Below are 17471 nucleotides of genomic sequence, written 5' to 3'. Positions count from 1 at the left end.
AACGCAATAAGTTGCAACGAGCAAGAACCTAAAAAAAATGATTAGTAATGAGTAACCCATATTGCAAATTTTTCTGTATTAAAAACCTATAGGTTTATATATTTCGCTGCTGTAAACCAGTAAATCCCAAAACATGCCGGTGTGCATTAAAGTAAAAAAAAATAAATAAATTAATTAAAAAAATGCATTGTTTATTGTTAAAAGCACAAAAAACTACATAAACCATGCAGCAAAACAAGGTACTACCTTCCGCCTTCTCGTTTCTCATTGGTTGTTTGTATTTCCATCCTGACCAATCACGTGTACTAGTGAGACACAACCAGGAAGTAAGAAGCGGAATTGAAGTTTGAAGAGCTCCAGCATAGAATATTTGCGCTAAAATAATAGTATAAACGTTGACATACACAAGGAACGTGGAGTTCTGTTTTCTTGTCTCGCCACTGGCCTGTAGCTATTTTTAATTTTCTACTTTTCAAAGGTTTCCCGGTGTCTCCAGTTGAGCTGCATCGCTAACGGCATGGAGTTAAAAGGAGTAGAGAAGTGCTGCTGTGTTGTGAAGTTGTCAAAGGCATTTTCTGCAAAGAAAGCATCGAGTTGCAGCGGGGTTATCGTCCATCCTCAAACTGGGACAATAATATGTGCCGGTCTCCCGTTTTCACGTTTTATTACCGACAGAGAGCCCCGCTGCTCGGACAACGGCTTCCTGTCACCGCGCAGCTTCAGTGACAAACTTAAAATCCGCGTCAGCTTTTCTCCTCAGTCGGACTTGGAGATCTGCCAAAACGCGCAGGGAGAATTATTCACACGAAACCGAACCAAAACAACACGGCAACTGGAAGTTGCCGCCGAGTTGTTGATGCTGGTAGACTGTGTGGAGTTTAAAGAGACTTTCCAGGAAGTTTTCCGAGAGGCTGACCAGTGGCGTTTCCATGGCGATGAGGAGGATAAGGAACTGATCAGAGATGCCCAGTTCCTCAGCTGGTTCGCCGTACTCAAGGCAACACCTGCGGCTGACAGCTGCTCAGACTCGGGGACCATCCCCTGGCAGAGCGGCTCATCTCTTCAGAAAGGCAGCCCAGTTGTTGCATGTGGTTCGCCCTTTGGCTCCCTCTGCTTAGATCTCTTTTACAGCACCCTCAGCAGGGGCATCATTAGTAACTTGGCTGGAGAGGACAACGCTGTCATCCTCACAGATGCCCGATGCCTGCCGGGCACAGAGGGCGGAGGGTTGTTCGAGGTGAAAGGCGCAGACGACCTGCGTCTCATTGGGCTGATCGTGTCTCCGTTTGGCTGGAAGGCCAATGAGTGGATCGGCCTCACTCTCGTCTGCTCCATCCACTCCATCTTCAGGAGTGTCATGTGCTGCACGAGCGCTCAAGATCCGTCCCGAGATGTTTGGCTCCATCCGGGAGAGACGGGCCTCCGCATGTCCACCACAGCTCACGAGTCAACAGCTGTTAAATACCCAACTGTGTGCTATGTGGACAGTGGACATTTTTGGGGCTCAGGGGTTGTTGTCACCTCTCAGCTGGTCGTGACGTGCCGGCACGTGGTCTACAGGAAATCCAGAGTCACCCTGAAGTTTTATCACAGGGACAGGTGACCACACATTCATTATCTCAAAGGCCACTGTGGTGTGGGCTGTCCAAGATCACATCAATATGATTTATAGCAGGATACACACAAGTGGACAACATTAACAAAGTCTCTATTATATCAATTATCCCAGTATATCATAGTGGGAATGGGAATAGTTATTTGAATCTATGTGTGTGGTTTCAGGGCCTTAGTGTTGAAACCTTTAACATGAAATTTATTTTTTGTTGTTTTGATTTCTGTTTTACAGAGTCCGCAATGTCGTAGGAGATGTCCTGTTTTCCACAAAAGCGTCTTCACCCTATGACTTGGCCTTGGTACAGCTTAGAGACTCCATCCCAGATGCTGTGGTTCCCCGAATGTCACAGAGTTTCAGTCTAGGTTTGATTTTTCAGTCTTATTCTGCAGAAGAAAAAAAAAAGCCCTGCCATGCACACGCTTAGAGCTCCGTTTCTTCGCACCAGTGAAATTCACCCTCGTCTCGGTTTCCTCCGTCTTTAGGGGATCCTGTAGTTGTGGTGGGATACGGTGGGTTGGGTTGGAGCTGTGGTCCATCTCTTACCTGCGGCGTCGTCTCCAAAGCCATCAGCTTGAACAACCAGCCGGTCATGCTCCAGACCACATGTGCGGTGCAAGCAGGAGCCAGCGGAGGTGCTGTGGTGCAGAAACACTCAGGAGAGCTGCTGGGTGAGGAACCATGCAGACACAAAACCTTTTACTACTTCTGAACAGTGGGGGGCATGTGGCGACCATGAAAGACTGCCCTGTGATACACATATCACATCGCTCATTCTGCTCATTTATTATTGGTTTTATCAGAGAATAACCTGAATGTGCTGTTTCGCAGGTATTGTGTCCAGCAACACAAGAGACTTGGCTACCAAAGTCACCTACCCGCACCTCAACTTTAGCATCCCCGTGACCGTCTTCCAGGGATTGTTGCAGCGCTTTGAACAGACGAGGGATGTGAACATTTTCCAGGTGCTGGACTCCGCAGAAAAAGAAGTCAGACAGGTGTGGAGGCTACAAGGTGCTCAAAGCAAGCTATAACTGACAACCCTGCATTTTGATACATGCTAGAGAAAAAAAAATTATGATGTGCAAACTCATATTAGATAATCAAGTTGACATCATGTGCATTATTTTAAAAGAAAATCGTTATTTCCTATTCTATAACTTAATATAGACTTTGTGATAATAAATTTACATGTCTGAAGGAGCTAATGTTAATAGAAAAATACTTAAATGACTACTTTAACAGTTACATTGTTTATTTATTTGTACTGTAATTAATTAAATAAAAGTTTATTGAGGTAACACTTAGTGTATGCCAGGTGTATGTACAGTTTTAAAAAACAGTTTTAAAAGTATCCACACTCTGAGCTACACGACTGAATGAAATGAATGAATTATTAATTATCCTTATGTCTTCACCATGTAAAGTCATATTTCACATCACACACCTGATCTTTGGTTATTTCACATTTACAGCATCAAAAAAAAACACATTTTCTGGAAGCATGTGTCATGATTTACTCCTGGTACTGGCACACATGATTTGTTTTTACCAAGCTGGAGGAATATTCAGCATAATAAGCTGACAGGCTGCTGAATATGATTGGTCCCTTTGGGCAGCCGGGGAGCTGCTGTTGGTATCAGGTATTCAGGCATCTGTTGGCAGGCATACCCACTCACGGCTAACACATTTGAGGTTTCACCCACTGGGACATTACTGGTAGTGATTTCCATTATCACAGAAATGTGAAACTGAGAAATGACATTTCAGAGGATTGGTTACTGTCAATTTTTACAATGCGAAGACAAGCTTTCTTAGCCTGAGCTCCCGAGGATGTGCCTACACTGTAACATGCTCAAAGGTTTCCATTTCACCGTTCCCAGACTGAATAGTTCACAGCGGAGAGGCTTGAGCAATGTCCCGAGGAGGCTGAAGAAAAAGCTTTCTATAGGCTTTGTGCTGTTAGAAGTGCTGATATGCAGACGTGGCTCTATATCTTATTTCTGCTGGTTTCCCATAGCTATACTTCACTGCAGTATAGTGTAAGGCAGGAGGAGAGGTGAGCTGACGATAGAGAATGGGTCGCACAGAGAGGCGATGGTAGATTTAAACAGTGTTTTAAATGTTATAGTGTAGAAAAGTGCGATCTGATTCCTTTTTCCTAATTCATCCTGGGGGAACCTGATTTCTCCAATTACAAGTAAGCACCTGGTTGTTCCAGTCACTAGTCACAGACTTTCCTAATAAACCACCCAATTCCCCGCCAGTCTTTCAGTACTGAAGAAGCCACTTGTATAAGTTGAAAAAGGTCTTCAAGAAAGTCCAGCCTACCCTTTGTTTCGTTTGAGCTTTGTTTTTTTACGGATGTATCATGACCCAGATGAACTGCACAAACAATCCCAGAAAAAAAGGAAGGGGGCTGTGATGCAGTGATGATGGAAGAGGTGGTAATAACGCATAATATTTGACTGTTCGGTGCAGGTCACAAACGAGTCCGTCTCAAACTGTCGCGACCGTGTTTACTTCTTTCCCTTCAGAGCATAACGGTTGACTGTCAGACTTCATCAGGGCTGTGTGCTGCTGCGTGGAAAAATGTGATGTGAAATCTAGCATTTCTCACCGGATTTGACTTTGCATTTCACCTCGGTGGAGAAAGTAACCAGTTTAGCCATCCTTTAACTTTCCTTTGAGCCTTCGTCAGGTCAAAATTGCTGCTGCTGCTGTTCTTTTGTGTTCAGTAACAATTAGCCACTGGCTGCTAAGATGAAAGGGAACACCAGAAAGAGCTCGGACTCAGATGTACGGTGGCCAGCTGGGCCACATAGACCAGTTTATTTTCTTCAACTTTTTTTTATTAAACACAATAATTGATTCACATTATGATGCGATGCACACTTGCCAGCTAAGCAGTACACTCTGCTAGTTGTTCAAGGCATGGGTTACGGGACTAATAGGCGACATTCTGTCTTCTGATACACACATTATATACAAGCTAAAGAGTGACGCGTGAGAACCGTTGTCTTAATAAGTCATGGATGGGACAGAGCACTACTGTCACATACGAGCCGAAGCGTATGAAATGAAAATGGTGAGGTGAAAGGGTGCTTTTCAATATTCTGCCGTGACTTCTTTTCTATAATCTGTTTTCGGTCTAAAAAGCCAAAAGTGGTTACTGGCTAAATGCTGTCAATCTGCAAGCACAATAGATGAAAAAGAGCCAATTTGGACTATTGAAATGCACCCAGTCTTGCTTCATTTTTTTTTTTTTAATGCAAGCCCATGACAAGCACCTGCAGTTTCTTAAAGTCTCCATTATGCATCAGCTAAAAACTGCTCAAAGATAGATCAAAAGACATACAACAGAAGAGAACGAAGATTCACAAGTATGAAGGACAAAATTCTCGATTCCAGACCCATAATTTCTTTATAGCGATATTTCCCCCTCCCCCTGCCCGAGTTAAGAACATCCTGTAACATTAAATACTCCCATAACATATGCGTCTCCGCCGTGTGCAACCCTGTCCCTCGCTTCCTCATGAGTCAGTGTTGTTCTGAGTGTGAGCACATCTTCACGTCCATGTCTTTGCAGGATCTGTGTGTTTGTGTGTGTGTGTGTGTGTGTGTGTTTGGGTTCGGGACCGTCGAGATGCTCCTGTACAGAGGCTGGATTACGCGTCGGCCCCTCTACCAGATGTATCCCCCGTCATCCACCTCTCCCACCTCTCCCTCTTCCTCCTCGGCTTCCTCTGCGGTCTCCTCGGCTTCTTTCTCCTCCTCGTCCTCCCACCCGACGCCGCTGCCGAAATCACCTGAATATGCCACTTCATAATCTGCGGGAAGATGGGAGAGAAATCATGCAGAGCGAGGGCGCGCACGCGGGCAAATTGAATTACAGCCGTGGCAGCCTCGCGCGTCGCAATAAATTCTGCTCATCATGTCTTCCTCTCAGCTTTGATGGAGTCCTTTCTATACCAGTGAGCAATGCTGAAATCAGTTTAAAAACATTGACGGCAGCGGCAAAGGAATGGGGGGCATGTGTTTGACTTTGTCTGGATTTTAATAGCCATTTCTAAACCTTGCCAAGGGAACCATTCTTATCAGGAGCAGGTTCAGTCCAACCAGCCCTCATTTATCTTGAAAGACTTTTCTCACAGCGACAAGCGGCGCTTTAGAATGCAAATGACTCCGGACACATGAATGTGGCACTGGTCCCCGCAGTGAGTTATGCTGCAGTGGGCCTCAGTCCTTTAACATAAAGGAAGCCTTGTGAGGAAGGCATGTGGAGATGCTGTGTAGTAGAGGGGCGATGCACAGCGTACATTTTGATTTTTTTATTTTATTTTTTTCTTCCAGGATCCGTGAGCTTTCAAGTTCAAATGCCGTTCATTTATTGACAACGGGAAATTGTCTCACCGCAATCTGGCTTGCCACGAATCCTAGAACCGGCGACTTCTCCTCCGTTTCGGTCGACGCACCAGCACTCTCCCCTGTCACACTGCTGCTTCCTGTAGTAGCCGTCTTCATCGCAGCTCGGGATGAATCGACCTGGCATTTACACACACACGCGCGCACATAAATAAATAAGGGTCTGCTACGGTAGGCAACCTTACCTTTTATGCTGCATAATCTCTCCACGCGGGCGGACGCACATCTGCGTCATGTCTCATCACACGTGGCGCTGGGCCCAAGTGGGAATGCAATGCGTGCAGCATATGTGGCAGCCACTTCCATATTCCATGAATACAAATATGTTCGTGGAGCGAAGATACAGGCGAATAAGTACGGAGTCAGCATACTGCAGCATATTGTGGATGTGTGGGGGTGGCTGGCTAATTACCATGGATGCGAGATTGGATATTTTTATATTTCTGCAGGGTGCGACATTAATCCATGTAAGGCAGGACAACGGCGGCGCAAACTCAACCTTGTTGCCATAACCTTCAGAGATGAGTGGATTTGCCATGATGTTAAATATTTTAGACAGCATTTTAATAATACTGTAGCTGTAATACAAATGAGATGGGGCCACGGCAGAACTGTCCATCCAGTCTTTCTGAGGATCATCCGAGTGCCGGGCTGGCAGACTGCCCCCCCTCCTCCTCCCTTGCTCGCCGCTCTGTGTCCTTGGAGAGTCCTGACTCAGAGCCCAGTCAGCCAGCCAAAATCTGCAGTGGGCGCGTGCGCGCACGCACATGACCAAATATGCGCACACACTCACTTATATATTCACGCAATTACACATACAGTCAAGACGGACTGATGGCTGCTTTCCTCTGCCGTCTGTCAGTATCGAGTTATAATCCACAAGAAAGATCAGGACTAATCCCCACCTCCTGCTTGTCATCTGCTCCACGAAAACCTCAACCATGAAAGACAGACCCAATTGGGTTGAAATGCTCTTATGAGAAGTTAGACACCTACCGAACTTTCTCTTGCCGCCATCCAGTACTTGGATCCTCTCGAGTTCAGTCAGGCAAGGTGGCTCTTAAAACAACAGAAAAGGAAAAGAAAATATCGTCGTAATTAGTCAGAGGATCAAACTAATTCCTACCTGTAACCTGAATTCTCTTTTGAGTGTTTTCTAATGGCTTCCTGCAAATTTAAAAAATCAATTCTCGAGTATTTTCTTCCCAAACAAAGAACTGTATAATCTTGGGACCTCCTCCTCGTTTCTGCTCGGCTGGCTGCCTGACATGCTCAATCACCGAGAGCTGTGGGAGAACCAGGCTGTCAGCAAGCAGCAAGAATGTTTTTAGTGCCTCGCGGTGACCATTTCACCTCACAGGAGGGCAGAAGGAGACAAATAGTCATGGACCGGCACACAATACAGAGGCGGCTGCACCTGAGGGCGGCTGAGCGCCTTGAAGTTTGAGTGCGTGCACCATGGGGGGAAAATCTCAGCTCTCGGGCACGTGAACGCGCCTCCGCACGTGGACGCGCGGCCTCCGAACCTCACGTCATCCCCGGTAAAACACTCACTCTCTCTCCAGAAGCAGAGGCACCATTCGGCAGTGGAGACCTTGCCGTCCCTGTAGGAGTCGCAGGAGTTGAAGAAGGGCCGAATGCAGACTTCATATTTGTCCAGGTTGATGGCGGCCAGCTCAGCCTGGTCCAGGTACAGGTCGCTGTTGGTGTCCAGCTTGGAGAACATCCAGCCTATGGAGTCCTTACAGCTGGCCACCAGGCTCCTGTCCAGCACTGCCAGCACAAAGACAAACAAAATAAAAAATTCATCTTTTGTCAGGGGACAGCTGCACAAATGGAAAATAAATCCATGCCAAAGTATTCATAAAATATATCTTCTGTCTCGAATGCAATTTGTGTTATCAAATTCAGCAACAGAGAGGATGGCATTTTAACTTATCAGCCTATTACCAGACTTTTCCACATCAGGACATGGTGCTTATCGGGCGTTAAATAAGCCAGAAGCTTTAAAGCACAAACCCGCTCCTGTACAGCGTGTAACCTTGATCCATCCACTCAAAGATGTTTCCACTGTTGCTTTTCTGAATACAATTACTCGTTGATACAACTTACACTTGATCATGGCAACACTTTCTTGAATTAGAAAGCATGCAGAAGGCAACCATTTATTTAATTTAATTAATTTAGACCTCCAGAGTTGTTTAGTAGTCAAGAACTGTAACTGTTATCTCAGCAGCAGCACCCTGGGCAGCGAGAACTGAGATATAAAATTAGATGTAACGACTTGTTTGGACATTTTTATCGCATACTACCTCTAAATAAAGCATTGAAAGGACCTCTCCATGCTGCTGTGATTCATTAGGTAGTGGTAGTAGTTCTCACCTGATGTGCCGCTGGCTGCAGTGACTCTGGCTCCCGGCTTGCTGTTGTTGTTCTGCTTGGCATTGCTCTGCAGTAGCTGGAACCAGTCCCTCAGACGCTCACCGAGATCAGCCAGATCCTGTCCGGTGCAGCTTTCTGTGCAGGACGGACAAAGGGTATAATATTTGTTGCGCCGATTTACACTCTTAACGGTTATTCGTACTCTAATGTGAATGTGTGAGATGAAAAAGAGAGATGGGAAGCCGGGCTTGGCAGACATCTCCAGTAAATTCATGCTAAATGTTTTAGTTCGGATTATTTCGCGTCACTTCTTATCATGTCACCCCTGTTGTGTTCGTTCTTACCATGTTTACTCTCCTTGGATGTCGGGGCAGCAGTTGGACAAGGACACAGACCTGAACACTTCAGGGAAAGATCCTTCCCTGTGAGACACGCCTGCTGCTCCAGCTTGCACTGCGACACGAACACACACATATACATCCATTACCACACAGACACACGCCCCCGACATCGGCAAGGGGACACTGAGGTGAAGTAAAATGAGTTATTGCGGCAACAGAGATCAAATATTCATGAGGTGACCGACTGTAAGCCTTAATTCAAATCTGAAAATTGCTCCCGAATGCGCTTCCCAAACTCGGCTCGCACGCAAGGTCACGAATAGTGACAAAGAAGAATAGAAGACAAAGCATTAATCAATAAACACATGGGATTCTGTCACCACAAGCCACCAATTGGTCCTTTTGAGACCATGTATCATGGATCTTTGTCTCAGTATTTCCCATGGGAGACTCTCAATGTGCAGGGTAGATGTCAATTCTTATCCCACAATGTTACTGTGTCTAAGGCTCACATTTAAAGCTGTGAATAAATACACTCGCTGCTGGTACAACCTGCACTGGTAATAGGTGTCAGGACTGCTTCAGCAGTTCTTGTTAGAACAACATACTGTATGTGAGTAATTGAGGGGAACGCTGTTCAGTTCCCCTGGCAGCACAGCTCACCCTCCACCTATGTGAATATTTCCACCTTTATTTATTTTCTCTATAAAGAGATGGATGTTACGTTACGTTACACTGTTTAATCCCAAAGTAAGATCTGCAATTGTCATATTACGGTAGTCTAAACATTAAATGACTATTAAATATAAAGCAATAACTTTAGATTAGAATTTTTATGGTGAAGGGAAGCACAGATGTCGTAATATTCCAAAGTGGTGTGGCTAACAAACTGGTGGCCAACAACACAGAAGCAATATTGAGGTTATGCATGATGAAGGACAAGGTCGCTGTGCCTGCCTGCCTCAGATCCAGTACAGTTCCACTTCTTCGCCCACGTTTGGATTAGCTGGGAGTTAAGGTGGAGCCACTGCCAGGATGATGACGGCCAGAGCCACCACAGTTTTAGGTTTAAAATGCTTTACATAAGGAAACCCCTTTTTTCCAAACAAACATGCAAAACTAAAACTCTGCAATGGTTTCATTGTACCTTTGAGGCATAGTTGTGTCCGTCCGATCCGCAAACAGGCCCAGTGGAGGAGATGGGACAGGGTTGACAGTTTCCATCAGGAGACCTGAGAGCAGGCTGCTTCAGTCTGCAGGACACGGGACACACAAGCACTTCAGCCTCACTAAGTCCAGCCGAGACAGCGACTGCTGTGCTAATTCAGCGTACAGGCACAACCTGAGCATGGAGCAGGCAGCTCTGCTCCATGTTGTCTGAATGTATTAGCTTATCACTAAACAGCAGGCTGCTGTACAACACTGGTGCACAAACGAGCTTTATTATTACGTCGAAACACTTTTCAGACCAGCACTAGCCGGGCGAACCAGATCTCATGTTACAGCGCGTGAACGTTTTTTGACTATTTGTGACTTTTGGGAATTCTTGCCCAGAGGCTACACGGACTCACCTGTGTTCAAGTTTCTTGCGGTTGACACACACGGCCCTCTGGTAGCCCTGGGCGATACACACCTTGTGCCGGCTACACTTAACCTTTTGACAAGGGTCCTTGGTGGTGTCTACATCTGGGGCGGGAAAAAAAGAAAATTAGATATATGATGTAGTGTGCTTCACATTTTACTGTCCTCTGTCGTTCTATGCCCATCATTCAACGTTCCACTTCCAGTCTCAAATCCCAGACCTCTCCCCTCCACTTACTCAGCACAATCTGAGAGTCGGTCTAAATTATCAGAGCTGTGCAGAACTGTGGGGCTTTCACTGTTAAAATTATGCATTGTGAGATATTCTGATTTGATTTATTAAAGGGAGAGAAAAAATGAATGTGAAAGAAGTGTGTTTCAACACTCAATAATGAATAATTGAATAATGAAGAACTGCCCTCAAGAAAAAGTTGGTATGCGTTTGAAGAAAGCTCAATTGTCGAAGTTTGCCGGCAGATTTCTCATGTCTGCTTATTTAAATTTAATACCGTAGGTGCCTCTGTAATGCTCCCTGCACCGTAAGCTAAAGCCTGGATGGTCCGCTCCCTCTGCCCCATCCATCACACTCTTTGCTAACAGCTAATGCTGGACTGTGTGTGCAGACCTCACACACAATCATACGTCTCAGCTGTCTGTTCGCAGCAGGCGTCCTGCAGCCTGACCTGGATGTCACCCTCTGTTTTCTTTAACTCGCCCTTCATTCACCCACTTGCACTATCCATCAGTACAGTGCACAGTAATACGGCTTATTTGCATCCCACTGTTCCAGGTTTCATCCATATGACGGGGCTGCGTGTTAAAGCGTGCATTCAGTCATTCATCTCCTGCTTTTACCCTATCCTGTTTTATGGCACTATTTAGCAGGCAGGCTCAGGATCTCCTCCCTCGTCCTTCCCGGTGGCTGGACGCATTAATGCGGCCGACATCACGGGATTATTGAAGTGAAACGACAGATATCTGATTTGAGGAGCGCATCCAAAAACAATACACCCCCTGTCATGGCTGAGCTGGTTGTATAACTGACTGACTGACTGACTGCTCTGCTGCCGGGGAGAAACACCAAAGCTCGGAGGCATTAGCGCCCAGACGCAGGCTCCTCATCCATTCAGCCTGTCAACAGTGGAGCCTTATTCTCTGGCCGGCCCCTTATCCCAGCTGGCGCTGATTGTGTTGAGTATCTCAGTATACTGTATCTCACTCATCACCCGGCCTTTTGCGCTACCGGCCTTTGTCTTTCTTACTCCTGCTCTCCCTCAACTGGCTCCTGCGTTTTCTATTTCCCAGCAGGTTTGATGTTTCGCCCCCCATCTAACTCACACCGGCGCATCAGCAGAATCAGGGAGCAGTGGCCAATTCCACCCCTCAGACATGAAAGACAAGGCGATTAATGTAGTCATGGGGATGCGGCGCCGCAGGCGAGGGGGCTGGTATTCATTTAAACGATACTTACACCGAAGCAAAGAATAAGGACAGAAACACAGAGGCGATAATCCGGCCTTCGAATAACAAAACATTTGTAAATAAATGTTGTCGGGAGCGGGCGGCTTGAACGCTGGCACAGCATTGTGTTGTGAGTACAGAAGCATAAGGTGGCTGCCTGAGCCTCATGTTAACTTAACAGGCTTCTACGGATTAAAGCAGTGCCTGCAATGATGACGTTTCCATAGCAACAGGCTCTCCGTGGTCTGGGAATCATTTCTGGGTTGACTGTGATTTGCAGCTCAATCTGGTGTTTCTAAGAACTCTCTCTCCCTCTCCGCAGCCGAAGCCCCTGTTGTGCAATCATGTTTATCAGCCTACCTGTCTTCCATCTTTTCACATTCCTTTGTCTTCTCCTCATGTGAGACGTCCTCATGGTGCGCTCTCATTTTTTTTTGGCCTGCCTTATTATTTTCCTCCTCGCACCCATTACTTTCTCCGTTCAATCCCCGACGCGCTCACCCGATTCCATTCTTACTTTTCCCGAAAAGTCTGTCCTTATTAAACTAATGCCTGCAGCAGTAAACCTCTTCTAATTAGGCTCCCTGCGCTTCAGTCTAATCCAATCCAGATTTGCATGAGGTTTATCCCTGCAGATTGAGGATAACAGAAGCAGAGATCAGGCCACATCCTCATCATCAACCCTCTTATCTGCTATTTACACGCTGAGTCTCTAATGTCATCAGCGCCGTGTTGTCTTCTAGGTAGCAGCGAGGCCGGGCACTTCTCTGTTGTTCAACAGGCGCTTAATGCAAAAACTGTCTTTAGCAAACCAGTACTGACATTTGTGACGCCACAGAACTAAAAGGCAGTTACGTCACTTTTGCATTTCTGTTTTTGTTCAAATTAAACAAATAGGATTACCAAACTAAGCCGGCGGTTTTAGCTTTATATTTACATAAATGGGAGGTGAGCAGATCAAAGTCTTGGCGAGAAAGTGAACTTTTCCCAATACGTCCAACTATTACATCAGAAATAAAAACATGGATTAACTGTTCAATAGCCACTGCAGCTCTTGCAAAATGTACAAGGAAGGAATGATGGGAAATAACTAACATCGGTAACTAAAGAGGGTTGAATAGAGGCGTAAAGATCATATGAGTTACGTGTTAAATTGATTCATTTCAAATAAAAGGGGAGGTTGACCCAGTCTGGAGCTGGACCAACATGCTGAGCCCTTCACGGGCTTGTATGTGGGGTTTGGAATTTGACAGAAGCAACCCCAGGTGGCCCGAGAAGGGAGAGCAGCAAGGGGTGACGATGTAAAAAAAATAAATAAATAAAATTATGGAGGGCGGTGGTTAGAAGGGCAGCAGGAGTCCCCGAAGGAGTGATAAGGCTGAGAGTTGTTGTATTATGCACGATGTGTACTGCATGTACAAAAAGGTGTCTGGATATTGTGAAGAAAAATCATGTTAATCTGACAGCAGGAGGGATTTTTCCACCAACAAAAATAAAAGACCTGCTTGATCCTCTTCAGAGCTGGCGGGGAGTCGTCCAGTTTGAGGCTTCAATGAGGTGTTTGGTGGAAATCTAGCGTATGTGTCAGTGAGCTACTCAAACACCAATATCTATCAATAGCATCAAGAGGAATTAAACTCTAGACCTCGCGGAGTGTGGATTCAGCATGTTTTTCTATCTCCTTACTGTCTACTATTGATCGGAAAGTAGTGATTTGCCAGAAAGTGTCCATTCACCATTTACCTGGACTCTGATACTGGCTTCTGGTAATCGACCGCGAGTGAAAGTGTGCATAGAAACGCTTCAGGTCTTTCTTGAGTGCTGTACGTGGTCACTTGAGCGTCGTCACGTTTGCACATGTGCGCGCTCATATACGTTTGTTTGTTCTTACAAGTCCAAATTACAGCAGTCCGCTCCCAGTGTTTACTGTCTTAACAGTGAGGTGATTCAATCAGCTGCTGGATTGATGAATCGACTGCAGAAATCAACTGCAAATTACCCTGACCTCTCCCTCGCTCAGCGCAACTCCGGCTAAAGTGGAGTCAGCCACCGCAGGGCCTGAATGCAAATTTTCCCCTCAGTCTGTTGTCGGTGTTGTCGGTCTGCGCGTTAGGGATGTTGACAGTTCTAAAGCTCTGCCTTCCTCTGCACAGCAGTGTAGCAGTCTGGCCTCCCTGACTGAGAAATGAGGCCTGCAGGCACCGAGCTCCAGAGTAAAGACATCATACTGATTTAGTGATGTCTCAGAGGGACAAATCTCCTCTTTTCACTCCTTCGCTTCATTAGGCCTCTCATAAAGGAAGGCAGATCAATGGGGGGAAATGGCACACTCGTGTCGAAACGAGAAAAATGGAAATAGGTAGTTGAAGGGTTTTATGCTGTGTAAAATGAAAGTGGGGAGGCGCCATTCATCTGACAACCTAAGGCAAGCATTTAAAACGTGCGAATTTGATCAATGTCGGCTAAGCTGACTGTGAAATCGGCAGAATTATTTCGTCTCCTTTGCCACACAGGACCATCAATATCCTGCCAAACTCAGATTTAGATGCAATGACAACATTTGTTATCATTCAAACTCTGCAGTATTTGCCATGGAAGAAGTCGAACAAAAAAGAAAATGTCTAAATACGCGAAGAAACATGATGAAAGCAGCTGCTGCTTAGAGGACACGAGAGTAACTAAAGAGAATAAAAAAGTTTGAATCTATGGTTTGACCTCCTCTTATCAGATCAAGATTTTGTGCTTGTGGTTTTAATGAGAGCACAAAAATACTCTCATTTATTTATATTTGGATCCCATCACACTTTCCTGTACCTTCCTACTCGCTTCTGTCACCCAGTCAAAAATTTCCTCTTCACCTGCTGCCTTGGAGTTAGCAGGAATACTGTACACATCAGTAGCTTTACACTAAATCAAGGCATATTAGCTCCAACCCCTGTCTCACTGTCTTCAGATGCTTTCACGTCTCTCTCTAGCCTTTCACTGGAACCCATAATTAGTCCTTCATTAAGCCCTTGGAAATTGCGCTAATGGACTCTGCCATTCAGCCGACTTCATTTAAGCTGCAAATCAAGTGACAGTGGTTGAGGACACGACTCCGTGTCATGGCTTCATCAGGCTGAGACTCCATTAAGGCTGGAGTTACAGCAGGAGTCGAGGAAGGAGACCTCAGACGCTCAAGGCTCCTGAGCAAGTGCAGACAGACAAATAGCTGGGAAGCAGAACGACGCGGTGACGGGTTGAAGTCGGGCCAGTGTTTAGCATGTCCTGGGGGAGTGCCATCATATTCATTCAAGCAGATAAAACAAAGCGCTAACATCTTTCGACCTTTTCGCTGAGAAACCGCTGTGAGCGTGGACGGCGAGTGTCTGAATGCAAACACACGTGGTGCTGGCTAATAATTGCAGACAATCTGGGAAGCATCACAGTTCAGATAAGAGCCAAAGCTTCTGTCTCCGTGCTAGAGTACATGGTAATCACACTCGGTTTCAATACATATTGCCACTTTGCAGTCCTGCTTGCACGATGACATATTTTGAGCACAGAAAATGATTTTTTTTCCCAAGCACAAAAATAGCTAGCTGTATTACGAACCTGGGAGAAGTAATAAAAATATTCAATTTAGAAACGTGTGCCCTCAAAATTGTAAATCATACTCTTGATTTTGCATAACGTGTGTTGTTTATACCCTACAAAATTTTGCTTTCTGATACGGGAGACCAATTTTGGCCGAAAAAACATGTCATTATGGATCCTTAGCTCTGTTTTACTGCATAATTCCCTGTTTATCAGAGGACTAGACATTTATGTGTTAACATCAGCAGTTGTTCTCTCTCTGAATGGAGTGATTACATTTGCACATTGACAGTGCACAAGGAATACAAAATATACTGAGCAACGGACTGGGATTTAAATATGCATCAGGCACATATAGAACACAGATGTGAGCTAAAAAAAAATGCTCACTGCCAAGGCTTAGTAAATTGCACAAGTGTGTGACTACAGGAATATGGATCTGTGGTTAAAAGCATTGTCCAACAAGCTGCCTTACTGTGGATGAAAGGATTTGATCTTACATTTTCACAAGACAACAGCCAGTCCCGTGGCTCTGTAATCAATAAACTGGTTTCTTATTTAAAGGACCAGTAAGTAGGATTTAGTAGCACCTAGTGGTGAGGTTAAAGATTACAGTCAACTATCTCTAGAGCCAGTGTGTGATTTGTGCATCCTGGGCTACTTTGCAAAAATCTACACTAACAAAAACAAGTTTATGATTACCACTATCTATTTCTGCAAGTAGATCCACCTCAATCCTAAACACCTTTAAGGGTTAATGAAAAAATATTAAGCAAAATAACAAAAGAAAAAACTTAATATTTTCGAATGTTTTCACAAGTCAAACCATTCTGTCTTTGTTTTTTAAAAAGATAATTCATGCAATCACAAACTCAGCAGTAAGGCTCCCATTTAATGACATGCATATGAAATACTGACAAAACACTATTGTGGTTAATGGCAACCGGGGACCACACAGGGAGAAAGAAATACGATGTTGTGGGACTTACTGTCATTAGAACCTTGATTTTCATCCCAGGTGCGCACATAATCGTCCTGCAGAAATATGAGGAAAACAGTCATTTGTTAGCACCTGCAGAGGATAAGAAGCCATGCAATTCACACAGAGCACAGTGTTGATAGCATAACATATGAACACTCTGTCATCACTACAGAGGAGAGGTAATGTACTTTACATTATCGCTGCAACACTGATTATAATGTGTACACCGACATGATAATTAGCGAAGTGATTCACACTGGAGACAGACGGGTGCGGTGGCTGTACATTCTGTAAGGAAATTAGCTCAGGCATTCTGCAACCTCTGCCTATAAGTCAGGCATATGGCATTGGGGGTGAACTGCCTGTTAAGTCTCTGCCTTTTTGCCCATTTAATTAGAACATTAATCGTTCTAATTACAACGGGCAAGTTGAAGGAGACGTCGGAAAAAGAATTGAAAGGGGACGGGCAGAGAATAAAAGATAAAGACACACAAAAAGACAAGGGAAATTAGTCGTGAATGAAAGAGACATCGTACAAAGTCAGCTAGAGGAGCATTGTAGAAAAAGTGAAGAGAACTGACCTCTACCTCCTGGGGCAATGACAGCAAAGGGAAAGAAAAGAGTTGATATTAGTGAAGAGGAAACATAGATATATTACGCATATTACGCTTTATTCAATGACACTGTGCGGCCACAAGTGGACTGAGCTAAAATCTAATGGTGATGCTGTTAATTTAAACCCCTTTGCTTTATGTTTTTCATAGCTTAAATGCAAATGTTTCCTGATGTACTCCCAACCAGGAAGTAACTGGCCTTAATGCGATGTGATATTCAGGTTGGTATAGGCAATACCGATCCGATACTTTGTCTAAATACGCTCTAATGTGTCCGGTAAACCTACAAAAAGTGTTTCAAATCATAGCTTCATAAAGAATATTTATTTATTTTAACCTCTAAAGTTTATTGAGGTAGCGGCCTCATTTACTACTGTATATAGCCGAGCTAATACAACAACGGAAAAAAACAGAGGACACAATCACACAAAATATGACAAAATGGTGTTTCAAACACCATTAAAATGAATTATTGTTTAACTAAGAACTACTACAAA

General features: G+C 44.8%; 2 protein-coding genes across 3 annotated transcripts in view; one reads left to right on the top strand and one right to left on the bottom strand.

Moving 5' to 3' along the window:
- Nucleotides 1-109: 109 nt before the first annotated feature.
- Nucleotides 110-4902, top strand: tysnd1 (trypsin like peroxisomal matrix peptidase 1). Its single transcript, XM_047602931.1, has 4 exons — nt 110-1599; nt 1847-1977; nt 2098-2283; nt 2444-4902. The coding sequence occupies exons 1-4, from the start codon at nt 518-520 to the stop codon at nt 2644-2646; spliced, it is 1602 nt and encodes a 533-aa protein (XP_047458887.1). The 5' UTR covers nt 110-517; the 3' UTR covers nt 2647-4902.
- The window catches only part of spock2 (SPARC (osteonectin), cwcv and kazal like domains proteoglycan 2), a 25225-nt gene continuing 12166 nt past the window's right edge, over nt 4413-17471 (bottom strand). The window contains exons 2-11 of one of the 2 annotated variants that reach the window (XM_047602932.1): nt 16942-16950; nt 16368-16413; nt 10332-10446; nt 9908-10013; nt 8764-8872; nt 8420-8554; nt 7592-7810; nt 7034-7096; nt 6026-6157; nt 4413-5442 (exon numbers count right to left, since the gene is read on the bottom strand). In XM_047602932.1, the coding sequence (XP_047458888.1) occupies nt 5297-5442; nt 6026-6157; nt 7034-7096; nt 7592-7810; nt 8420-8554; nt 8764-8872; nt 9908-10013; nt 10332-10446; nt 16368-16413; nt 16942-16950 (1080 nt within the window). In that variant the 3' untranslated portion in view covers nt 4413-5296. The remainder of the gene's footprint in view (nt 5443-6025; nt 6158-7033; nt 7097-7591; nt 7811-8419; nt 8555-8763; nt 8873-9907; nt 10014-10331; nt 10447-16367; nt 16414-16941; nt 16951-17471) is intronic. The other variant, XM_047602933.1, reaches the window with a different exon arrangement.

This window comes from Mugil cephalus, chromosome 13 (assembly GCF_022458985.1).
Source record: "Mugil cephalus isolate CIBA_MC_2020 chromosome 13, CIBA_Mcephalus_1.1, whole genome shotgun sequence".
NCBI classification, from domain to species: domain Eukaryota; kingdom Metazoa; phylum Chordata; class Actinopteri; order Mugiliformes; family Mugilidae; genus Mugil; species Mugil cephalus.
Note: the sequence above shows the minus strand (reverse complement) of the source record. Positions and strands in the feature narration are given on the sequence as shown.

Bases quoted from the DNA above. Each gene is read 5' to 3' on its own strand.
- tysnd1 (XM_047602931.1), top strand. From the start codon at position 518: ATGGAGTTAAAAGGAGTAGAGAAGTGCTGCTGTGTTGTGAAGTTGTCA. The intron at 1,600-1,846 runs GTGACCACACAT...TCTGTTTTACAG, and splicing joins AAGTTTTATCACAGGGACAG to AGTCCGCAATGTCGTAGGAG. The intron at 1,978-2,097 runs GTTTGATTTTTC...CTCCGTCTTTAG, and splicing joins GTCACAGAGTTTCAGTCTAG to GGGATCCTGTAGTTGTGGTG.